General features: G+C 42.4%; 2 protein-coding genes across 5 annotated transcripts; one reads left to right on the forward strand and one right to left on the reverse strand.

Moving 5' to 3' along the window:
* Positions 1-42: 42 nt before the first annotated feature.
* Positions 43-12566, forward strand: Znf397 (zinc finger protein 397). Of its 2 annotated transcripts, XM_052741657.1 has the most exons (5): positions 44-239; positions 1871-2324; positions 2525-2666; positions 5151-5666; positions 12341-12566. In XM_052741657.1, the coding sequence occupies exons 2-5, from the start codon at positions 1914-1916 to the stop codon at positions 12385-12387; spliced, it is 1116 nt and encodes a 371-aa protein (XP_052597617.1). In that variant the 5' UTR covers positions 44-239; positions 1871-1913; the 3' UTR covers positions 12388-12566. The 2 variants fall into 2 exon arrangements, with proteins under 2 accessions (XP_052597616.1, XP_052597617.1); XM_052741656.1 differs by lacking the exon at positions 12341-12566 and having other exon boundaries at positions 43-239; positions 5151-8665.
* Positions 9919-24546, reverse strand: Zscan30 (zinc finger and SCAN domain containing 30). 3 transcript variants are annotated; one of them, XM_052741659.1, is made up of 4 exons: positions 24473-24546; positions 17923-18392; positions 17481-17655; positions 9919-12480 (listed from the first exon to the last, which is right to left on the reverse strand). In XM_052741659.1, exons 2-4 carry the CDS (start codon positions 18325-18327, stop codon positions 11537-11539), a joined length of 1524 nt encoding a protein of 507 aa, XP_052597619.1. In that variant the 5' UTR covers positions 18328-18392; positions 24473-24546; the 3' UTR covers positions 9919-11536. The 3 variants fall into 3 exon arrangements, with proteins under 3 accessions (XP_052597619.1, XP_052597618.1, XP_052597620.1); XM_052741658.1 differs by having other exon boundaries at positions 17923-19914; positions 24473-24526; XM_052741660.1 differs by lacking the exon at positions 24473-24546 and adding an exon at positions 19841-24466.
* Positions 24547-25883: the final 1337 nt, after the last annotated feature.

Genomic DNA, 25883 nt, shown 5'->3' on the forward strand with positions numbered 1-25883 from the left:
TGCGCGCGGGCGGAAGGGGCGGGGAGGCGCCGCAGGTCTTTGTGGCCGGCGTGTGCACTGCCCGGGCTGCTCCTGGACCGGCGCTCGGTCGGAGGGGAGGCGGTGGCACGTCCCGGCGAGGCCCTCGACCCCCGCTTTCCGCTGGACGGCCCGGTGGTGCCCCTTGAGGCACGCGCCGACGCTGTGCTTTCACCCGGAAGCTAAAGTGGGTGCGTGCCGCGGGCTGCCGACGAAGACAGGTTGGTGGCGGGTGTGTTGATAGCTGGGCGGGGAGCGGTGGTGTCGTCGGCGCGTGGGGTCCCCTGTCACGGCACTGAGGTGTGGTGAGGGGTGAAGGAGAGTTGCAGCGCCGCCAGGACGCAGGCTTGTTAATGGGTGGCCCTGCTCCGTTAGAGCAGGGAAGGGTGCCGACTTTGCGCTTCTTGACGGGGTCAGATTTCTCTGGTAGGGAGTGGGGCTCGGTTAATGTGTAAGCTGGGACACAGGATGCTGTCGCTGCCTCGGCCCCGGGCAGTGGGGAACTTCTCATCCTGCGCTCAGCCTTGTGAGCTTAGGGCCGGGTTTCAACACTAATTGAAGGGCACCCAGGCCTCTGCATATACCCCTCCAAACATCAGGTCGTGTTTGTTCTATGTCCCCAAAGCTAGTACGTGATTTCTACCATATTTCAATTAAATACAGTTAAATTTAGAATACTCCAGCTTTTGAGAGCTTAAGTTGACTTATCGTCCCTAATAGCATGTTTCCTTTTAACCCAAGCTAAGTATTTTACAGTTACTAATTCCTCACTAAATTCATTCATAAGCCAAACCTTTCTATAATATTGGCTCAGAACAAAAGCCCACACACAGTAAGTCCCTCCACGTTTGTTGAAAAATTCAGTATACTAGTGGGACCAAATAGCAAATATACAGCAATGTTTTATTTAAACAAATTCATGTTTAGTGTGAGTTTTAAAAATGTTACTACCTTAAATGTAGACCAACACTGCCTGCTATAATAAACAATAACTAAAAAAAATTAAGCCTGCATTATATTCTACCAAAAGCTGGGCATGGTGTTATATGCCTTAATAGTAGCACGGCAGAGGCAGGAGGATATCTGTGAGTTCAAGGCCACCCTAGTCTACACAGCAGGTTCCAGGACTACATAGACCCTGTCTCAAAAAACCAGGAAAAAAAATCTGCCAAAGTATTATTACCTTTGGATTTCTGAATCTGCAGCCTGTATTTTATTAAAATTGTTCTGTGGCTGGGGATGTAGCCCAGGGGTAGAATGCTTGTCTAATATGGTGAAGGGCCTGAGTTCAAGTCCCAGCACTGTCAAAGGAAGCCAAGGATGCAGTTTAGTAGCAAAGTGAAAGTGTTTGGTGTTTGTTTAAGGCCCTGAGTTCATTCGCAGCACTGAAAAAAGTTCTGGTTTACATAAGGAGTAAAGAATTTTTCTTTCTTTTTTTTTGGGGGGGGGGGGGAGGGTTCAAGACAGGCTTTCTCTGTGTAGCTTTGGAGCCTGTCCTCGAACTCGCTCTGTAGACTAGGCTGGCCTCGAACTCACAGAGATCCACCTGCCTCTGCCTCCCAAGTGTGGGGATTAAAGGCATGCACCACCGCCGCCTGGCTGGAGTAAAGAATTTAATCAGGACTGAAACATAGTTGAAAGGAAATAATCTCACTATGTAATTCATATTAATATTGCATTCTTACACTTCTAAAATTTTTCTGTAATTAGTGGTAGGAATTTTACACAGTTGGGGGTATGATTAAAATTTTGTCAACTTATTTAGTCTTAAGCCTGTTTCCTTTCAATGTCACAAGTTTTTGGAGATTTTTCTTTCAATGCTGTAGGTTAATAGTGTTTCCATATCTTGTAGGATCCTCCCCAAGCACAAAACCCAGTTGTACTAAGGTTTTTGTATGGCTATGGAATCCAGAGCAATTTCAACGTTAAAACCTCAGGATCAAGAAGAAGAATTAATACTAGTAAAAATAGAAGATAGTTTTTCTTGGAGTGAGAAATGTAAACAGAATGGGAGTACCCAATCTTGCCAAGAATTGTTTCGCCAGCAATTCAGGAAGTTTTGCTACCATGAAACACCTGGGCCCAGAGAGGCTCTGGGTCGACTCCAGGAACTTTGCTATCAGTGGCTAATGCCAGAGTTGCACACAAAGGAGCAGATCCTAGAATTGCTAGTACTGGAGCAGTTCCTGAGCATCTTACCTGAGGAGCTGAAGATATGGGTTCAACAACATGGTCCAAGAAGTGGTGAGGAAGCTGTGAATCTGCTGGAGGATTTGGAGAAAGAGTTTGATGATCCAGTGCAGCAGGTGGGAACAGAGATATGTGTTGTTGAAACAAAAAATGCAGCCTAGATTATGTAGTATCTTATCTGGTTAAAATGTCTCTGAGGAGCCACAACCTTTATATAACAATAGCACATACCTATCTCCACCACCCATTCTTAACCTGTGGCAGTGGCTTCATTTACCTGTTTGAGATTTTTACTAATCGTATTTTCTGGTTCCAGGTCCCAGATAGTCCACAAGGACCATCAGTGTCATGGAAAGATTTGACATATCTCAGAGCATCCCAAGACTCAACAAGCATCCAAGTCCGGCCTTTGAAGACACAGCTGAAATCCTGGAAACCCTGCTTTTCCTCTAAAAGTGGTAGGAATAGAAACTTATCTTCAAATTTATGTAAGTGAGGCCTCTGGTTCTGGAGATGCGGACTTGCATTTATAAACTTGTTGCATGTGCACATCACTTGCATTAAAACCAGAGGTACTCACTTGAGCAGCTTTGTATTCCGTGATCCTTCTGAATTGCAGTCATCCTCCCTTGTATGAGGTTCCCTGTCATTGATTCCCTTCATCGTTTTATAACATGGAAGAATGCTAGAAATGGCTAATCCTACGGTAGATACGTTTCCATCTTCAAGGAACTTTCAGGCCTTCATGAGTGGTTCACAGAGAGGAAAGCAGATGCATCCTGTTGCAGTAAATTATGGACTACAAGTAGGCACTGTGTGGGTACTGCAGCAGCACAGAGAATGACACCGAACCTAATATGAGATTCAAGGAGAGTTGGAGGGGGGCTCAATGATTAAGAGCATTTGTTGCTCTTGCAGAGGACCTTGGTTCAATTCCCAGCTCCCACATGGCAGCTCACAACTGTAACTCCAGATCCAACACCCTTTACTGACCCCTGTGGCACTGTATTTGAACTATGAGTAGGAGAAAGCCAGGTAAATAGGTAGTTAAGGTGAGAGAATACAAACCATTATGGAAATTATAAGTTCTTCGGTTTGACTAGAGAATTGGTAAGGGTAGGCATAATGAAAGAAAAACTAAAGGAGAAAGTGAGGCATGGTTGTTAAAGCCTTTATGTCACACTAATTCACATCCTACATGAAAAGGGTGCAGTTGAAGAGTAATGGATAAGAAAACGGCATTATTGGATTTGTGGTTTAGAACTCAGCTGGATAGTATAGAAGTGATTGGAGGAAGGCAAGATTAGACGCTTACTAGAGACTTGGAATCCAAGAGGCTACAGTGAATGAGGAAATCTGTTACTCTGAGGCAAAGAGAAGATTAAAGCTGAATCCTATTTCTCAGCATTGAAAGTTCATTGCAGTAGATGGTCATCATTAAAAGCAGCTCGTGAAAGAGAATAATCTGAATGTGATCAAGTTTCAGTCTTGAACAGCTTGGCTAATAATGGTACTGTTCATAAAAAAGAAAAAAAAATCTGATGAGTTTGGTATGGTACATTTGGGTACACATACAAGCAAAAATCCAATATGACAGTCTCAAGGTAGACTTGAAGATCTGAAAAGACATAGCTTAAATATAAGTAGTAACTGAAATCTAGGGTAGAGAGTTTCAACAGTTAAGATACATGAAAACCCAGGGTAGACTCTGAAGGAACATAGTTTTTTTAGTTACTAGCCCTAAAATCCAAAAAGAAAAGCTAAAACAACATGGAGAAAAGGAGGGTTACATGTAGTGTCTCACATTTTTAATCCAGCCTTTGAGTTTGAGGCCAGCCTGGTCTGCAGAGTGAAACCCTATGTCAAGAAGAAAAATAGAACAATGGAAGGTATGTGTCTCAGTATCATGCTAGAAAAAGATCCAAGAAGTACCCATTCAATTATATACAGTTAAAAAATTGGTAACCCTAACAAGACTACTATGGGTAGAAGTAGCAGAATTCAAGAGGAAGGTAAACTAGAAACCAGACTGCAGAATGGGAATGACTCCAGACAAACCATTTCAAGAAATTTACTGTGAATGTAAGGTTGCTCAACAGATAGATAGGCAAGGAGCTTGGTTTTTAAGGAGGGAGGGCGTGACTTGAGCTGTAAGTGGGATTGTCTTGGTTTGTTTTGGGTTTCTATGATAAAATACCTTGGCAAAAGCATCTTAAGGGGAAAATGGTTTATTTTACCTCATGATTATAGATTATATTTCATTACTGAAGGAGAGTCAAGACAGTAAGAACTTGAAGCAACTAGTCACATCCACAGTAAAGAGCAGAGAAAGGATAAAAACACACATGCCTACTACTACACTCATTTTCTCCACTCTTATACAGTCCAGGACCCATATCCATAAATGATACAGTCCACAATGTGCTGGGCCTTTTCACATCAATTAACATGAGACAGTCCCCCCCACACACAGACACGCCCACAAGCCAACCTGATGTAGACGGTATCACTGAGACATTCTTCCCAAGTGATCCTAGATTGTGTTGAATTGATAATTAAAAACTAACCATTATAGGAAGTCAACTTGGAAAGAGATTGAAGATAATAGAAAAGTAGTGAGCAATTGATCAGTTGAAGTCTTAAAAGAAAGAAAAGATGAAAGTCAAAAGGAAGATGTAGGCTTTAGCATTGGGAAAGAGAAAAGACCCCAGGTGACATCTTTCTAAGTAGACCCTTCTACTTTCCCTTACATAAAAAGTGACTAAGTTAGCCATAGTGGAGATTACATATAATCCCAACTATTTGGAAAGATGGGTAGGAAGAATCCCTTGAGACCAGAAGTACCAGGCTAACCCATGGAACATAGAAAGACTTGAGAGTAACTGAAGAAATGTAAATCCTGGGGTTTACTAATTTTATTTTGTTTGCTTTTACTATTTCAGATTCAAAGAATAATGAAACAACAGCAAACGACATTTCAGGAGAAAAGTCACCAGAACTGTCTTGGGATCCTTCACTTAGAGGTGTTAGTGAGCACAAAAGCAATTTAGAGTGGCAGCAAAGAAGTCCCCCTCCTCTCCATAGGGGTAGTTTTAGTCAAGTGATCTTCACACACAAATCCTTAGCAAAAAGAGACCATCACGATGAATCTCAAAGATGCTTAATTCTAAGTACAAACTCTGTAACATGTCAGAAAGTTTCTCCAGAAGATAAACCTTACAGATGTGATGTATGTGGGCATAGCTTTAAACAGCATTTCTCTCTAACACAACATCAGAGAATCCATACTGGAGAAAAGCCCTATAAATGTAATCAGTGTGGGAAGGCCTTTAGTTTGAGGTCATACCTCATTATTCATCAGAAAATCCATAGTGGTGAAAAAGCATATGAATGTAATGAATGTGGAAAAGCCTTCAACCAGAGCTCAGCCCTCACTAGACATCGGAAAATTCATACAGGTGAGAAAGCTTGTAAATGTAATGAGTGTGGCAAAGCATTCAGTCAAAGTTCTTATCTAATTATACATCAGAGAATTCACACTGGTGAGAAGCCCTATGAGTGTAATGAATGTGGGAAAACCTTTAGCCAGAGCTCAAAGCTTATTAGACATCAGCGAATTCATACAGGAGAGAGGCCCTATGAATGCAATGAATGTGGGAAAGCCTTCAAGCAGAGCTCAGAGCTGATTACCCATCAGAGGATACACAGTGGAGAGAAACCCTATGAATGTAGTGAGTGTGGGAAAGCCTTCAGTCTGAATTCAAACCTCATAAGACATCAGAGAATTCACAGTGGAGAGGAACCGTATCAATGTAATGACTGTGGCAAAACCTTCAAAAGGAGCTCAGCCCTTGTTCAGCACCAGAGAATCCATTCTGGGGATGAAGCTTATATATGTAATGAATGTGGGAAGGCTTTTAGGCACAGATCAGTGTTGATGCGCCATCAGAGAGTCCATGCTGTTAAGTAACTTAATACAATGACTGGTAAATAGTATATTTTCCTCTGTATTAGCCAGAAGGTTGACTTTGGAGCAAGATTCCATAAAGGTAGTTTTAAAAAACAAATGGTCTTTAGTCAATCTAACTTGCTTTGTGTAGCACTTCCCAATGCAGTGCAAATTTTCTTTGAAACTTGCTGTGATTTACCACAAGATATAAGGCCATTACTTTGAGCTATGCTCTTAACATTAGGAATACTCAGGAAAATAAAAACAAAAAGTAATGTAATAGTGAGATCTTATTTTCTGTGAGAATGTCATGGAAAAGGCTTCATTCTGTCTGTCACTACATCTGATGGTTTGTACCAGGTTTGTGAGATAATAGGGATGGCATGAGAAACTGCTTAAGAAACTAAAGTTTTTACTCAGTGGTAGCTAGTCAACAAGTAAAATGAGGAAACAGTTTCATCAGTGATTTGTTGATCCCAAGGTAGGCCCAAAATGAAATGAGCTTGAGAAGAAAAAGATACAAATTAGTTTATACACGCTGGGGCCCTGTCCATTCCCCACTTCTGTGCTGGGTATTGAACGTAGGGTGGCACAAGCTAGGAAAGTGGTCAGTCCTGTTTTTTTTAATACCTGCTTTGTACCAGGGACTAGAAATATAATGACAAAAGATCATTTCTACAGTCTAATAGCAATTACCAGTCAGGTAATGACACTTTAGTATGGTCAGTGTATTACAACCTTTGGGAGTGGGGTTTGGGTTTGAGACAGGGTTTCTCTGTATAGCCTTGGCTGTCCTGGTATTCATTCTGGCCTCGAACTCACAGAAATGTGCCTGCCTCTGCATCCCCAGTGCTCGGATTAAAGGCGTGTGCCACCACTGCCTGGCACTTTCCCCATTTCCCTCTTGTCCAAGAACTTTGGATAAAGGAAACTAAAATGATATGAAGAATGAGGAGTTAATCAGGAAGGAAGGCCAGGTTATAATAAAGGAAGAAATTTTTTTTTTGTTTAACACCAGGAAAAAAACATGGAACATTGCCTATTGAGTTCAGAATTGGCATCACATCTGTGAGAAGTATGACTACAGCCAGACTCTCAAGAAGTGCATATGAGCCTATGAAGCAGTTTCTAATAGATAAAAGCCTAGAATCCTTGGTCACAGCACCATGAAAAACTTTGTCTTGGTAATGTGGCCTAATGGAATGGGCTAGAAAGTGGTTTCCTGGTACAACCTGAGACAGTGTTTAAACGTCTACCGGGAGAGTGGTAGGAGTGCAGTATGTAAGAGACAGCCTAGATGCAGGCTCTGGGTTCTTTAGACAGTATTGGAGTTGCTATGTTAGAAGACACCATAGCAACTCTTCCTAAGGCTGCTCCATGAGGATTTCTCTACCTGAGCACAATTGCCTTGCTCAGGTGCTCAAAACATTGTCAGTTTCAGGTCTTTGGCTCTTTCTCCAAATGCCTTGCACATACTTTGTCTTATGTCAGCAATATTTATCAGTATCTTGAAAATTTTAAGGACGATGCTAGAGAAGTAACAACAGAAAGGGGTAATTTTGCCAGGTCTTTCCCTCTTCTGAGGAACCCATCAGGAAGAGTATCGTAAGGCTGGTGCAGTGCAAGATGGAAAGCTGATGAACTCAAGAAGCCTGTTATCCCTGCACTCTGAACAGTGAGACAAAAGGATGAGGCATTCCTGGTCAGTTTGAGCTACATGATGGGACCTCATCTCAAAAATACTGTGGGAAAAAAAGTCAATTCAAAGACCTAGTGGTTTGGAGAAATAACATACCTTACCAAAATCAAATCTATGTAGAAGCATAGAAAAATAATTCTTATGAGGATACAAAAGTAATGCTGTCTTGGACATTTATAGGTGAGTATGTACTAACTAATAAAAATAATGAACTAAATGTCTAATGTAGACGTTAAGTAGATGTTAGAAAAGGGAGAAATACCGTAGAGCTCTTACATAGATCAGAAGGAAATGTAATGGTTATTTGCCAAGGGCTTTATGTATGTGTTAATCATTAATACAAATCATATTTTACACATAGGAAATGGAGGCTATCATAGCTAAAAGGTCAGAATTTTAACTCAGAACTCTATTCTGGAAGCACCTTACTACTATCCATGAAAAAGTCCCATTAACATTTAAATCACAGATGTGTCAGTGAACAATACATATATGTCCAGTCTTACAAGTTATAGTCATATTGGAATAGGAGTGAAGGTGGTATTTGTTTTCCATATAAAATTAACAAGGATTCGAGCAAATTAGGACTCTCTTGCTGCTTACAGTCTGTGAATACATATCTCTGGCCAGAAGCCTTAAGCACTGCCTTGGACTTTGACATTCTACCCAGAAATACACATAAGAAACCATGAATATGCATCCTTACAAGCTGTTAAAACATGTTAAACATTCATGATATATTAAATATACAATATATACAACATGATCCTGTGTAAAACATGCATTAAAAATAATGGAAATATACAATGTCAAGATGTTATATTGGTTACTCCTGGGTGATGAAGTTACAGGTAGTGTGCTGTTTTTGTATTTCAAGTTTTACTGCAAAATCTAATACTGTTTGTAGAGGAAGGGGCAGGAGAATATAGTTCAGTTGTAAAGCATAAGTTTACCATGTTTAAGGCTCAAGCTTAATCCCTAGATTCCCCAGCCCTAGGCAGAGCAGGTAGTGAACAAAGGCCCAAAATAGGTGTGGAAATAAGCCCTTGCCTTCTAGGACATCCCTGTCTCAAGTCTTAACTAACTTAACTCTGGTCTTTCATTGTTGATGAAATCAATGCAGACATACCTACTTTATAGTATTAGAAGAATCCCCTTCAAATTCTAAATTCCTGTGCAAGTGAACTGCATGAAGATTTGTGGCTGAGAACTTCTGTCATGAGTGCTTTTCCATGAATTCAGCAGGCATAAACAAGTTGTTAGCTCACAGCTATAGGCTCACATTAAAGGAGCTGAAGATGATCTTATGGTCAGTTTCAACAGCCTTTTCGGAGAGGAAATAACTAATGTCCTTCTCTGCTCTGTGCTTTTCTTCCTCTTGCTCCAGCGGCAGTCTGAAGCAGTGCTTCCCTCGCATGGGTCTTAAATCAGCTTCATACCTTTCTTTCTCCCTCATTTCCACAGCCTGCAGCTAACACTGAGAAAGGACTGAGTCTTTCAGTCATTTGACAGTGACCCAATAACCTACTTCTGTTTGTGAACAACTGAAGAGGAAAGTCCCATCTCTTGGGCCAGCCTAGGCTTTATATGAAACCCTGTCTCAAAATTACTCAAAACATGGGACTAGAGAGATGGCTCAGAGCAGATACTGCTTTTGTATGGGACCAGAGTTCCATTCCCAGCAACCACATTCAGTGGTTTACTCCCTGTAGCTCCACTTCAGGGGGACCCAGTGCCCTCTTCTGGCCTCTGTAGGTTATTTGCATTCACATGCACATAATTTAAAAGTAGTCATTCCCAAGGTCTTTCTCAGCACTTAGGATTGAGGAGGAAGGATATCTTGGTGGATTTAGTATGTGTAGGAATTTAAAAGGTTCTTACTTTCATTCCAATGCTCCAGCAACTCAGCCTTAAAAGTCTGGCTGTCATAGCTTCCTGGTGCTGTTTATTTAACCCAGGAACTAGAAACAAAGTGTGCTACCTACCTTTTTTCCACACTCTTCCCACCCTCCAGCCCAACTCCACTCATGTTGTATTCCTTTACCTGAATGATTTAAAAGCAAAACTTTAAAATTTCAGTTTTATTACAATACATTCCATTACATACTGATACTAAGCAACTGGAGTGCATATTGAACATATAAATATTAAAATCAGCAAAAATTTATACTAAAGATTTTTACCAAAGATACTAGGATTACTAATAGGAAGTAGTTCAGAAGTTAGTTTTGTTATGGGTAATAGGACTATTGATTTATACTTCTCAACACTCACAATTAGAAGAAGGGTTAAATGATATTTAAAACATTGATGCATTCACTTGTCATCTATAAGAAAAGGCAATTCACTGTCCATTTGAATTATCCCTTTAAATTAGAGCTTAAATGATAATTGTACAACCTTTGGAAGCGAAAACCACATCCAGTCCTACCTCCCCTATTCACAATAGCTATTATCGCCAATTCTGCATTTTCCTAAGTAAAAATTACCTTCAGCAATTGTGGGTTAACTAAAACTGCCAAATTAAAATCAAGGAAGTTTTTGTAGAGTCTGAAAGACTGATTCATATGTACTTCACTCAAGTGGCTTATCATCTGCAAACCCAATGCTGAGGAGACTCCAGATTTCAGTGCCCCTCAGCTTCCAATTTATGCTGTTTCCTTGGTGTACATGTATGACTTTACAAACACCAGGGGTTTCTTTTACCATGCTAATTTTGAATACATCTAGATCATACAGGTCTTGTGACCTAAAACAAGGTATCCAACTCAGGCTATTACAAACAGGAAAAGAAACCCACCTAGCTTCTGAACTGGGGTCAAAGAAAACTTCAGCAGGAATTGAAGTCAAGAAACAGGAATGTCTCCAGACCCTCTCCTCATCATGCCATGTATGTATGAAAAACTCTGCTTCTGTTCTGCCAATAGCCAGGCAACCTCTGTATCTTAGGTCTCAAATGAGATATCACACCCAGGAAATCTTTAGTTACCTCGTAGATCAGGTAAAGCATTTCTGAAATGTCTTCCAACAGAACACTGAATTCATCTGGCAATTATTGGCACACTCTTACCGTAATAACTTGTCTAATAAATCTGTATATTCCATTAGCCCTTTATTTTGAGAGTGCAGTGACCAAGTCTGTTCTTCCAGTAGCTAAGCCCAGGGGGTACCAAATAAGGGTGCACACTGCAACAGGAAACTCAGGGTGGAAAGAACTGGCAAGGGGCAGAATGAGCTTCCATCCCTCAGATATTAAACTGATTCAGGACATGACATTTCATAGCCTCAACTCAACATTTCAGAGTTCAGTAACTCTTAAAACATGCCTACTCCCGTCAGACACAAACACTTTGCTGAACAGTGATCTTTGCCACCTTACAAGGAGATCTTGCAGGATCTGTGTCTCAGTCATGGACTTACATGAAGGTGCGCAAAGACAGTTCATCTGTAGTGAGGAATGGGATGAACAGCAGATTGGTGAGAGTCCTCATTCAGAAATGGGTCAGTCTTTCTACCATTCTTCATAGACAAGATCTAGATACAGAAGCATTTTTGTATGAATTTCTTTACAGAACTGAACTGGGCTAGAAAGACAAAAGTCCTGCAGTCAGGAAACTTCTATTTTTTTGTGGAGTCTAACCTTCAAAGTGAATTCCCTGCATTTCACAATTACACAACTCTTACCCACAGAGTTGAACTCTGGTGTGTGTTCTCTGATGCTGCATAAGGCCTGACCTGTGCCTAAATATTTTCCTACATTCATAACATCCATAAGGTTTTTCCCCAGAGTGGGTTCTCTGGTGCTGGGTGAGTGCTGAGCTTTGATTAAAGGATTTTTCACATTCATTACATTCATAAGGTTTCTCGCCAGTATGGATTCTTTGATGTTCCATAAGAACAGAACTTCTCCTAAAAGCTTTACCACATTCAGTACATTCATAGCCTTTGTCTCCACTGTGAATCTTCTTATGCTGAATAAGAGTAGAGCTCTGGCTGAAGGCTTTCCCACATTCATCACAACCATAAGGTTTCTCTCCAGTATGAATTCTCCTATGCCTAATAAGCCCTGAGCTGCCCCTGAAAGCTTTTCCACAGTCAGAACATTTATAGGGTTTTTCACCACTGTGAATTCTCTGATGTCTAACAAGATCTGTTCTGAAACCAAAGGCTTTTCCACATTCTTTACATGCGTAAGGTCTCTCTCCAGTGTGACTTCTTTGATGTCTAATCAGCTTTGACCTATGGCAGAAAGCTTTCCCACAATCCAAGCATTCATAGAGCAGTTTCCCTGTGGGAGTTCTGGGCTGTGTAGTACCATGTAAGTTTAGACTGAGAAGTCCTTCCCCTTCATTACACTCCAAGGTGTTCTGTTCTGTGGAAGGTTTCTTGGTAAAGGCTGCCAGACTGAGATAGCTTTCCTGGGAGGAAAGTGGACTCGTTTCATTGCTTGTATCACTTCCTCTTTGCTTCTCATTGATGTCCAGACATCGCAGAGTTTCTTCAGCTGTCTGTACTGGAGAAGCTGCCCTAGGAAGTCTTCCTGGAGATGCCATGGCCACTGCTGGAACACATTCAACAATTTCTTGCTTTGCTGTCGATACTTTGTCAGCCACCATCTTGCTATCTAAAAATGTGAATAGGCTGTGTCATTTTTTCTCATGTTAAAAAAGTTACAAGAGGAACAACAAATAAACCAAAGGAAACGGGGAATGCTGGGTCTCGAGAGATGGCTTGGTGATTTAAGAGAGCATTCTCTTCTTGCAGAGGACCCTGGTTCAGTTCCCAGCATCCACCTGGTAGCTCATAACCATCTCTAACTCCAGTTCCAGGAGATGCAACACCCTCTTCTGGCCCCTGTGGGGACCAGGCATGCAGGTAGTGCATATGCATACATGCAGGCAAACACTCATACACATTTAAAAGGAGGGCGGGGGGCAGATACAGCCCAGTGACAGAGTGCTTGCAAACACAAAGCCCTGGCTTTGATCTCCAGGGCTGGGAAAGGGATATGGGTGGGGAAATGACAATTAGCTTCCCAATATAGAAGAGTATAGGAGAGTAAAGGGACACTATAGGAGAGTAAATGGACAAAGAATGTAAGTATTGGAGACACTGAGTAGTGAACAAGAAAACAATACTCAGAAGTGACAAACAGTATTACCAGTCATAAACCAGAAAGGAAAGAGACGGTTCTAGATTAGATAATATGAAAAAGGAGAAGAGGTGATACAGAACCAGAAATAAGATGTCTTAAGAGTTGTAGATCAGCATTACATCTAACAAAGCAGAAGAGTACATGATACCATACAGTGTTTGGGGGATAAGTATTAGACACAGGGAGGTGGGCAGGAAAGAGCAAGATAGCATTTGCAAATTCTGGCAGGTTCCAGATAGGGCAAATATAAGCAGTAGAGAAAGACACAAAGCATTTAGAAAGAAATCCTCTGGGTTCCTTACTCATTCTGGGTCAGGTGGGAGTATTAGTAATTCACTACACAAGTATAAATGTTCAAACAAAATGGATACAAACAACTGCCTAAAGGCAGATACAGCTGTCCTGCAGCATGCCCTTTTATTTCTAAATTTCTAGTATCTCTAAGCAGGAACTATTAGAGACAGTTAATATACACTGAATTATTTTAAGGGTAAAGTCTGAACTGTTAAATTATTTTTATTTCTTCAAAAATTCTCTAAAACTGCATTTTACCAATCAGGAAACAGAAGCTTTCAAGAGCTATGGGAAACTATAGGATTACTACTTGGTGGTCAAGATTAAAGATGATGGCTAACTTCACATTTTAAGGTCTTTCCCCAAGTTACCTGCATGTCTTTTTAGAATCATAGCTGTAGTTGCACTGAGACAAAAAATAATTTAAAACTCATTTTAATTCATCTTTGGAAAAGCGATGCTTTTACATAAAAATAAGTATTTCTGATATGCACATTTCACAACACCTTGAAAACAATACAGCATTATACTGAATATCTGACAAAAGCTGAGAGCAAGCTGGCTTCCTGTTCTACCATTTCTTATGAGAAATTAGAGACAGCAAAGATAAGACCTGAACAATGAAATTTGTACTGTTCTAGGATTTCAGAAAGTTAAATCATTAGTTATAGTGACAACTTATTCAAGGTTGTGTTTATCTTTAAAAGTTATAGAAAATGGCTAGGTGGTGGCACACAACTTAAATCCCAGCACTCAGGAGACAAAGACAACTAGATAGATCTTTGAGTTTGAGGCCAGTCTTGTCTACATACTGAGTTCCAAGCCAGCCAGAATTACATACTGAAACCCTGTCTCAAAAAGTATATATAAATAAAACGCCCAACAAAGCACTAGTATATAATAAAGGCATAAAAACAGTACACTTGTTGGGCATAGTGGTGCACACCTTTAATCCCAGTATTCAGGAAGCAGAGACAGGTGGATTTCTGTGAGTTCCAGGTCAGTCTGGTCTACGCAGTGAGTTCCAAGACAGCCAGAACTACATAGTGAGACCCTGTCTTGAAAACAAAACAACAAAAAAAATAAGTACTACATGTAGCTAAAGTTTTCCTGCCTGGCCCACGGTCAGGACAAATCTCTCTCACCTGCCAGACCCACAGCCGCTCAGACCCGACCAAGTAAACACAGAGACTCATATTGGTTACAAACTGTATGGCTGTGCCAGGCTTCTTGCTAACTGTTCTTACAGCTTAAATTAATCCATTTCTATAAATCTATACCTTGCCACGTGGCTCGTGGCTTACCAGCATCTTCACATGCTGTTTGTCATTGTGGCGGCTGGCAGTGTTTCTCTGACTCAGCCTTCCACTTCCCAGCTTTATTCTCCTCCTTGTTCCACCTATACTTCCTGCCTAGCCACTGGCCAATCAGTGATTTATTTATTGACCAATCAGCAACACACTTGACATACAGACCATCCCACAGCAACTACATGAAGTGAAATGGTGTAACCAGAGAAAGTTTGACCTTAGATGCATAAGTCAGAAAAACAAGATTTTTTTTTCCCTGTTCCCAAAAAGACAGCAGGCATAATGGATAAGGAACACAGTAGCGTCATGCCCAAAAAGTACAGTCACATCCTAAGATACTAAGATAAGAGCTAGAGCTTCAACTACCTATGAAGGTAGTCAGAATCTGTCAGGACCTTAATAAAACTAAGCAGAGGGCCAGGTGTGGCATGGCACCTTTTAATCCCAATACACTCAGGAGGCAGAGACACAGGCCTTGTCTACATATTGAGTATCAGGTTTGGGACAGTCAAGGCTATGTAGCAAGGCTGTCTGAAAAAAATAGTAATAGAGACAGAAAGGTAGGTGTGTGTGGGGGGGGAGTAGATATATCTATAAAAGATTTAGACATTGTTATGGTTTTCATACTGTTTGTTCTCTAAGGCTTATCTTTTGGGTGCTTGGTCCCCAGTACAATCATGTAGCAACTGATGGAGCCTTTAAGAGGGCAGGCCTAGCAGGAGATCCCAATCAGCTGCAACATCCTCAAAAAGGATTGGGATGTTTCTCATGAAACTCATTAGTTCTTGCAAGGATTGTGCTAAACGCCTATCTCTGCTTCCTGCTTTTATGTGATCACGTCTGTCTGTACTCTCATGACCAACATTATGGTATGATGTTACAGAAAGGGCCCTAACCAGAAACGAGCCAATGAAAGTAACACAGCTTTAAACTTACAAATGCATAAGCTAATAAACCACTTTTTTCTTTATAGTGTTCATTGCTTCAGGTTTCTCGTTATACTGATTAAAGACTAATACAGATGCTGTGCCGTGGTGGCACACGCCTTTAATCCCAGCACTTGGGAGGCAGAGGCAGGTGGATCTGAGTTCAAGGCCAGCCTGGGCTACAGAGTGAGTTCCAGAACAGCCAAGGCTACACAGAGAAACCCTGTTTCGAAAAAGTAAAAGAAAATCCTCAGCAAAACAAAACAAAACAAAAAAGCAAAACAAAAACACCTCTAATACAGACATTTAGCTATTATTATCTATTAATAGTTCCCTGTAAGGCAATATGATAAGATCATTTTTTAAATGCATTTTAATATGCTTACTGCTTAATACACAGGGTATTTAAGAGGGCAGTATCAGAGCAGGTAAGTAGAGAAAGGTTCAGTGGGTGTTTCTAAAGAAACCTCATTAGATAACTGATATGATTCCTTTGGTGAACTGCCAAGGTTAGGCCTTCAAGCTTCTGTACCCTTATACCTAATTATATCAACATACAATGAACTGATTTACTTCTTAAGGTGGACTCATATTAGCCAAACACTTGTAACTATACAGTATAACTTTAATAATAATGTATATTACATAGACTTGACTTAATAAGGCATTTACTTAATATAGTTAAGCTTCCCTGGACTGTAATAAGATTGCTTGGTGAAAATGAAGTCAGAAGCAGTTAGATGTAACAACAGGTTAATAAACCTGATGTGGCTGCTGTCCATAGAGATTTTGTCAATAACTTAAAGTCCTCTTGGCTCTAACTCTTGGCACCTGTGATACTTTCAACTTATTGCCTCCTTATTTCAAATTTATCACTGTCCTATCTATAATACTTGCATTATGCTAGCACATACATTTTATCAGTTGAGAGAGTTGGAAGAACAGTGGAGAAGAAAACATTTGTGTTCATTCCTACAGCATGCAGGACACCCAACAACACAATAAATTTCAAAGAAACTGTCCACCTTGGCAGCTTCCCAGCAAATTTTATGCTAAGTTAAATTTTCTGGCAGGCTTTTAGTACTGTAAGGTGGCTTCTACTGAATATAGCCTAAGGAGCATTTCAAAGCACATCTCCACCTCCATCTGTGACGATATTGTCTCTAACAATATCATGATCTCAGCCCTAGCAGGAGCAGATGAAACATGGCATATGTGTTCTTCTGAGGACTTTCCACCTTAGCCCTGTACGTTCTAGAGTTTGACTTTTAGTGATACTATAGTGGTCAATGCCTTACTACTTTTCTTCTTGAGACCATCATGTTATGCTGTCCAGGCTGGCCTGGAACATGCAGCCTCCTACCACTCAGCCTTTCAAGTCAGTACTGGTATTATAGGTGTATGCCACAACATCTAGCTTGCAGCTGACAATTTTGAATATTAAGTTTTCCCTTTTCCAAGTTATTATGAGACTTTAGTTACTGATACAATATTCTTGTCCCTCTTAGAAACTGCCTTGTTAGAATGACAAAAATACTTTTAAAAAACAGTATCAGTCTTGGAATATGGTACTAGAAAGATCTTTTCTTTCTTTCTTTTTGGTTTTTTTTCCAAGACAGGGTTTCTCTGTGTAACTGCCCTAGCTGTCCTGGAACTCACTTTGTAGACCAGACTGGCCATGAGCTCACAGAGATCAGCCTGCTTCTGCCTTCCATGTGCTAGGATTAAAGGTGTGTGCCCCACCACCCAGCTTGCACCACCACCGCCTGGACATTAGAAAAATCTTATGAAAGACTTTCATTCTTAATCCAAGTTTAAAAAATCATATTGAAATTTCAGGTTGTAGGCTGAGCCCAAGTCAGCAGGATTTCCCACACTGCTTAGTGACAGTACAGGTGACAGTCATTAAGAAGGTCTTGGCACATTTGATAGTCCTCACCTCCTTCCTCAACCCTAAATGGTAGGGTTGCCTCATCTCGCTCCTGGAAAACCCGGGGCTCCTGGGGCTCACTCCTGCAATGGTTCTCCAGGGACTGCAGTGGGCTACTTGGAGACTTCTGTGTTCCCATGAGTGTCATTTCTTTGCAGATCACTTCATGGCCATGAGCTGTGTCCTAGAGTAACAAGTACCAGCACTGTGACTGAGGATATACAGGAGAAACACCCTACAGCAATGGACAAAAGAACCAGAAAACTCTTCAGATGACTAGAGAAAAAAGAAAAGCACTACAGACCCCCTGACTTGAATTAATGGGTGAATAATTCATTTACCAAGAGACAGGAAACTAGTTAAGTTCCCTGAGCACTGAGGCAATGCCACTCACAATGGCTTCTCTATTAGCCACAACAGATCAAAACCAACAAAAACACTTACATCTTACCTGTTGTTTAGGTTCATCAAATTCTCTCTCCAGCTCCTCCAGCAGAGTTACAGCCTCCTCTCCGTTTCCAGGTCTGTGCTCTTGCACCCAGGCCTGCAGCTCCACAGGCAGGATGGCCACAAACTGCTCCAGCACCAGCAGCTCCACGATCTGCTCCTTGGAGTGCTCCTCTGGCCTCAGCCACTGCTGGCAGAGCTTCTGCAGTTGGTTCAGAGCCTCCCGGGGCCCAGTGAAGTCAGAGTAGCCAAACTGTCTGAACTGCTGGCGGAAAGCCTCCTGGCTCTGGAGGTTTCCCTGAAGACTGAAGTCCTGCCTCCAAACATTTTCTTCTTCAACTTTCACAACACTGAGTCCATTTTGTCCTTTTGCAGCATGACAGGCCAAGGCTGTGGCCTCTCTGAACATCCTGGGCAAGACAATCTGAAAAGACTACCTAGCTGAGGCAGAGAGGAGGTGGATCCAAAGAGCCCCTGAGGTGGACAGTGCTCAGGTTACACAGGGAAAGCATGTGCTCAGAATGTATATACATGTTTATGAAGGATAGCCACCTGGGTATATACCACTGGGGGGTTGGGGGACTGACCTGCAGAACTAAGGAACTCAGCTCACTGGTTACAGTGCCTGTGTAGAAAACGGACTAAAAGGGAACTTCCATACAAATGATAATCTATAGATAATTCAAGATTGTTTTCAGAACATGCGACAAAATTTTAGTATAGCTAAAATCATGCGACCTTTAGTAATAACGTTAGGGATAGCATTAGGGATGATAAAATAGTGCCACATAAGGACAATTGTGTTTTTGTCCATGCTCCAAACGAGGCTTCTGAGCATCATAAGATGACCAAAGACACACAGCTAATAAACAGCAGAGCTGGACTTTGCAGGTTTTTAGCTCTGTCCTGCCATGGAGTCTCCCAAAGACAGGAACTCAAAATGTAACACTTGCTATGGGCTAGCCAGCTTACAAGAGCTATTTTATTGAGTCTCAGTGATACCACTGTGCAGTAAATGTCATCCCCATGTTTTACAGATGAAGAAGTCAGGCATCTTGAATTTGCCCAAGTCCCCAAACTAGTCAGGCTATGAACCTAGGATTGCCTGATGCTCAGTCACTGGCTGTTTTTATTCCAGAACTGACTGCCCAGACCAGTCTTGGTTGTTCTTGCAAATTAGTGATGGCAAAATGTTTGGATGGGAGGGCCACAGGAAATGTCCATGAATGCACAAAGAAGGAGAGATTATTCGTGACTGTAAGTCACAACATAAAAAAAGTCATGGCTTCCCTTCTTTCATTATTTCACAAATATTTAAAAATTGAATGTGCGCTATACAGACTGCCAAGCAGAAGTCTCACGTTAAAAGTTGTCTTCCCAGGGTCTCTTAGTTCAATGTGGGGGGAAAAAAAAAACAGGTAAAAAGCAAGATCAAGGAAGGTAAACACAAGAAAAAGACCACTGACTAAGACCAGAGAGAGGGGGGCCGGAAGAGGCAGGGAGAGCTGCCTGTAGGAGAAATCTCAGGAACCTGGTCTGAGTGACACAATGGCTGTGAGAGGGCATGGCCCACTGAAGAAGTCGACGGTGGTGTAGGGACAGCAGACTAATGGCTGTCACCTCCAGTTATAGCTCAGTTAGCCGTGGAGGACGGACCCTATGACAGATTCCGTCAGAATCTCCGGGAGTATGGTTTCAGTAAATGCCCCAGGTATTTCTATGCACCCAGGTTTAAGAGTCTATGCCAGACCCCGGTACACTAATGGATGACAGTAAGAGAAAACAGAACAGACCTGAACAGCCATCCATGCCTCTTAGACACCTCCCAGACCCTTCAATTTTAGTACGAGAGAAATACTAAATAGTTCCTTTTGTTCTTAATCAGTCAGGATTTAAGAAGTTTCAGGGCTACATAGTGATACCTTGTCTGGGGGGCGGGGGGACGGAATGGAAGGACAAGATGGCACAGTAGACACTTGCCACCAAGCCAGATGACCTGGAACACAAAGAGTAAAGGAGAATCCTTGGATGGTTTCCTCTCATCTATACACACACCCCAAATAAACTAAAATATAAACAAAGAGGGAAACAAATGATATGTGCCATGCCATCACATCCGTTTATGGCATGTCACAGCATGTGCCAGGGCTGCACACGGATGTGTGTTCTTCACTTAGTGATCATCGGTCTGTTACATCTCTAGCTTTTCAATTCCAGTGTCCTGAGATTACTCAATTTTTAAAATTTCTTTTTCATAATCTATTTTTAATTTTATATATATGTGTGTGTGCGTCTATGTATGATCTATTTTTAATTATATATATGGATGTGCATCTACGTATGGGTTTGCACTCATGCATGCAGTGCCCACAGTGGCTAGAAAAGGATATTTGATTCCCTGGAGCTGGAATTACAGGCAGCTGCGACAATCAGCCAACATAAATGCTAGAAAGTAAACTCAGGTCCTCTGCAAGAGCAATATAAGCCCTGAGCCACCTCATCAGCCCTCACTCAATTTTATTATAAATACTGTGCCCAAACAACTTGTCTTTCAGGCTTGTGTGGCTGAGGGGAACTTAGTTATAATCACAAAGAATTGTTTCTGCTCCTCCAGTTCCTTTCCAGTGCCTCCCATAAAATCAGTCCTAGCATTTCCTTTTACTGGCCCTCTCCACATCCCTCAAGACTTCCATACCCTCACTTTCTGCTAATATCCATCACCGGATCTCTAGATCTAGTTGCCTACAGTTGCTCATTCTCATCATGAATTCTCTTGAAACTCTCAAAAGGACTTTAGATGCAGCATAAATCATAATATTATACCTCATAAAATATCTCATAAGATCATGAGGTAACCAATTCATGATTCTTGCCAGCTTAAACCTATATTCAGGCTGGGAGGCAGTGGTGGCACACGCCTTTAATCCCAGTGCAGGAGGCAGAGGCAGGCAGATCTCTGTGAGTTCAAGGCCAGCCTGGTCTACAGAAGGAGTTCCAGGACAGCCAGGGCTATGCAGAAAAACTGTGTCTTGCAGGGAGTGAACGGGGGCTGTCTTCAGTAGACAGGAATGTCCATCTGGCTGTGTGGTCAGTAACCAACACATCTCTAACAGTCCTCTGTAACCCCTTCCTTCTAGTCAAATTAAGCCCTACTGGCTTATTCCCTCCCTCTAGAGTCTGCCCTTCCAAATCTAGCCATCACCCTATTTGACTATTCTATGTGCAAACCACACACCTTACCACCTGCGTTGCCCAAACTCCCTCAGTCCCCACCAGTCTGTTATCCACATTTGTGGTCTTCACAAATCGAAAAGATGATTATATTCCTCTGACCAACTTGTGCTCACAGCAGTGTTTACTGATCAGGGTCAGCTATTGGTTTTGACTTTTGATACCTAATGTGATTGTAACGTGCTATCAAGACTGTGCTTGGGAGACAGGAGGGATGGCTTAGGGGTTAAGAGCACTGGCTGCTCCTCCAAAGGATCTGGAATCAAGTCCAGCACCTAACAGTAGATCCAGCTGACAGCAGTCTGTAACTTCAGTTCCAGAAGATCCAATGCCCACTTTTGGCTTCCAAGGGCTCTGCAAACACTTAGTGCACAGAAGATGTACATGAATGAAAAATAAATGAATCTTTAAAAAAAAAAATGTTATGGGCCAGACTGGGTTTCCACAATGCATCACCCACTAGTTAGCAATCGATTCTGGCTGTCAGCTGGATCTACAATTAGTAAGAATGCTATGTATGTTCCCTCCATGTGCCTCTGGCTCGGTTTTTTAAAACAAAAACCTCTCAGGAAGCCCTCTTTTAACGTACTCATCCCACTATGCGAATGGGATGACTTCTAGCTTAGTCAGATGCACCTAAATCAGATCCCAATAACTCCATCTGTGACACAGTCCACAAAGGATCCTGAGATGTATCAGTGTTGAGAACTCTCAGTCAAGGAGTTGTAAGAGACAAGGTTAAAGGGAACTGCATTTCCCTCAAAGCTCTTCACTTTTTGTCAAAAAACAAACAAACAAACAAAACAAAAAACACTTTCCTGGGTGGAAAGGGTTAGCTGGAGATGGTTCAGTGGTTAAGCACACTTACTGCTCTTACAGAGAACCCAGGTTCAGCTCCCAGTACCCATATAGTGGCTCACAACCACCTTTAACTCCAGTTCCAGGGACTAGAATGCACACAGTGCACATAAATGCACACAGACACACATAAATAAAATAAGTACATAAATTAATACACACACCTTCATGGAACTACTGGTCTTGTCCATGACTACACAACAAGCATTTCAAAGAAGCACTGGTCAACACTGTCGGGGACCTGATACAAACTGAAAAACATTTCCACAGCATTTAGCAGACCTCGGGTAAATGATGTAGCTCACAAAAAGCGCCAGTGTCGGAGTCAGACAATCATAACCTGTCAGGTCCATCACGGTGAGATTTTACTCAGCAGCTGAACTTTTCTGCTGTCCCATTCCCTCTCCTGGGAAGAGCCAATAAAGTAACACGGAGGTGCTAGAGGAGCTAGTTCTGCTTGGTGTGTTAAACACATCTTTTTATTCCGATGCTTTCACACAAATAGTTCCTCTCAGCGCTACCCAGTTCCCACAGCAGGAAGAACTCAGTGTGAGCGTCCCTTTCATTGAAAACCAACAGACCCAGAATCCCCTCTGCCCAAGTTCTCAGTCAAGCTCTCGAGCTCCAGACCATCACTTTCCAATTCTGATCCCTTCAAGGTCAGCACCAAACAAGCAGAGAAATCCCCGTCTCCAGAGTGCACCAAAGTGACCCAAACAAGCAAACACGCAATGTGCTTCTGCAGCTTCCCCTGTCCCCTCTTCCAGCACCACAGCCGTGGTGAGGCAAGGTTTTTACCATTCCCCCTTGCTTTTTCTGCCTCCTGACTCGGGCTTTCACAGCAAGGCACGCCCCACCCCTGGAGAACTGTAGGAACAAACTGCCTTTCCAACCCAAATATCTCCTGTTCTGTTGTCCTAACCACACCTGAATAATAACAAACCCACGTTTCAAAACCGTCCCAGGAAGACAGTCAAGGCAAGAGGCAAGTCCCATTTCACAAGGAATGGGTTACGGAATAGGTTCACTGTGGAAATTTACCAAAAGGACATTCAATAAAAGTAAACCCAGGGCCTTGACTCTCCTTCCCATCCTCTCACAAAAGGCAAGTCTAGAGAGAGGCATCCAGGGTTTCAGGGCCCCACTCCCAGGCCTTAGGACACAAATCTGAAGAAGCAAGTTGTCCCTGAGGATAGACAGTAACTGCTCTGATCAGAAAACCTGGACTTAGGGGTCACCCAGCAAATGGTGAAGGGCAATGGAGAGGTGGGAGGCACTGAACTGGGGTGCAAGCCCCCCTCTGTTAACTAGCCATCATTCTAACCAAGAGGAAACCCCCAGGACACGTCTGGGCAATCCTCCACTGGCGGAGGCAGGCTGTTACTATTAATGCATCTGCTCTGAAATGTTATTATGTGTCAGAATGTTACTGCTGATCATTTAATAATTAACAATACACTGAGCCTTTGTAGTGGATTCCAGCACTGTCAACCCATTTTAATGCCCCAATTCACTTTGTCTTCACAGCATGCTATAGTGTAAGTTCATATATGAAGAGAAACAAAATATGCAAATTGTCCCACCTTGTGTGGCTTGGGAGGTAATATGGACGGCCACTGTTGATTTTGGTTTGGTTTCATTATTTGAGCCAGGGGCTCATACTTTGAGCTAGCCTTTAACAATCTGATCCTCCTGCCTCCACCACCTGCGTGCTGGGATTATAGGTCTGCCTCCAGGGTCCACACTCTTGGAAGACTCCTCTGCTGAAATACCTCCATTACTCACAGAGTCAAAGTGCTCATCAGAAGAGGGCCTGTTTTTCACAGATGTTTTACTATTTATTGTGTACAGACATTATATCAGGAGCTAGGCAGTTATCAGGACATCGCCCCCGCCATTACAGAATTTAACCGCAGGGAGAAGCACACATATGTGTCTAAGAGTGGATACAAATTACAGAGAGCCAGACCTGGTAGCACAGGCAGGGCTGCGAGCTCAGCTACTTGGGAGGCTGAGGCAGGAGTTCAAATTCAAGGTCAGCCTGGGCTAGAGTGAGTTCGGGGCCATCCTGGGCAACTAGTGAGATCCTGATTTTAAAATAACCTACGGAGAGGTTGGTGCTCTGAGAGTGTTTAAAAAAAAAGGTAAGCCAAGACCACGACTGAGATCTGGCCCTGGAACGAGCTTTGTTCACAGGAAAGAGCCTGCCAGCACCGACACACAGGAGGCGCCCGTCAGTGGAAGGGCAATCAGTGCAAGCCGCAGGTGGAAGCGCGCGGCAAGCCCAGGCACCAGCTGAGAGACAGGCGACCCGCTGACCTACCAAGTGGCCCCGGCACAGTTCCAGGCTCTCCCCGAGACGGACGTGGGGCGAGGGGTAGGGGAGAGGGTATATGGGAGGCTCGCCGCCCCACCAGCGGGGTCTGGAAGGCATCGAAGCCGACTGGCTGCACCCTGGCACTCACCTCGCTCCGAAGGTTGCCGGGACCGCCCTGGGAAAGCGGGGAAGCCACTAGAAGCACGCCCCCCGGAAGTGGGGATGAGCATGCCCCTCTAGGAACCCCGGAGGACTACTATTCTGTGGCTGATGCGCTCTTTGGGGAGTCTGCTGAGGAGGGGTGTGCTGGGAAAAGGGAGTAACTGAATAGATGATAAAATTGCAGTCAAAGATTATGGTGGTGAACCAGATCTTGAGAGTTGAATCAAGTCAGTGCGTGGAAGAGACTATTAGGTTTCCAAGGTGTGTTCAGTATCCGTGCTATCCAATATGGACACTATTGGCCACATGAAGCCATTGATAATTAAAATACTGTGTACTTTTCCCTCAAATTGATCTGGCCACAAAGGACCCCCGTTGATAATGATTCTTTCTCAGCTTTATTAAGATCATTGTTTTGAGGCATACAGCTTTCCTGAATGCCAAAAAAAAAAAGGATTCAATCAAAATACAAGTGTTGAGCCTGATACAGTATTTAAGTTAAACAGGTTCTGAAATACCTTTCAGAATGTTCTTTCAGGACTCAGATAGTGAACTACATACAGGCCTTCCAACAAAGCTAGTCATTTATATGCATCACTTATGTTTGCTTAAAAACAAGATTACAGCCCGCCATGGAGGCACAACACCTTTAAACCCAGCACTTGGTTGGCAGAAGCAGGTGGATCTCTGAGTTCGAGCCAGCCTGGTCTACAAAGTGAGTTCTGGGACAGCCAGCACTGTTACACAGAGAAACCATGTCTCCAAAAACTAAAAAGAAAAGAAAAACAAAACATGATTACAAACAACAAAAAGAACAGTGTTCTTGCTGTTTTCTCTGGCCCCAGTTCTGTTGTACACTGAGCTTTGTACAGGGTGTAATCTTGCAGTCATGACACATGATTCTGCATGCATCTCCTCACTTCTCCATGAATCTCCAAGCTGAGAGGGCTCAGGTTTTCAAAGGCCATTCTAAATGCTGTGTGTGTGTGTGTTGTAGCACAGTATCTAATATAAAAATACTTACTGAATAAATAAATTCACATAGTCCTAAGAAAATTCCAGTTGGGGAGGCACGGTGGCACACACCTTTAGTCTCAGCATTTAGGAGGCAGAGGCAGGTGGATCTCTGTGAGTTCTGGTCTATATAATGAGTTCCAGAACAGTCAGAGCTACATAATAGAGACCCTTTCTCAAAAAAATAAAACCCAACAATAATCTTGTTAACCCAGGTTTTCATTCCATGATTGTGAATTTCAACTTACACTGTGGCTCCTAGCTTGACGATGCTTTCTTCCACTTTGCTCCTATGTTCCTTTCTGCCTGGTCCATATCAGGTTCCAGCATTAGACTCATAGACACATGAGCATTACAGACGACCTGACCAGTTCCTGTATTTG

The sequence above is a fragment of the Peromyscus californicus genome, unplaced genomic scaffold (assembly GCF_007827085.1).
Source record: "Peromyscus californicus insignis strain IS unplaced genomic scaffold, ASM782708v3 Scaffold_17__1_contigs__length_78620276, whole genome shotgun sequence".
Lineage (NCBI taxonomy): Eukaryota > Metazoa > Chordata > Mammalia > Rodentia > Cricetidae > Peromyscus > Peromyscus californicus.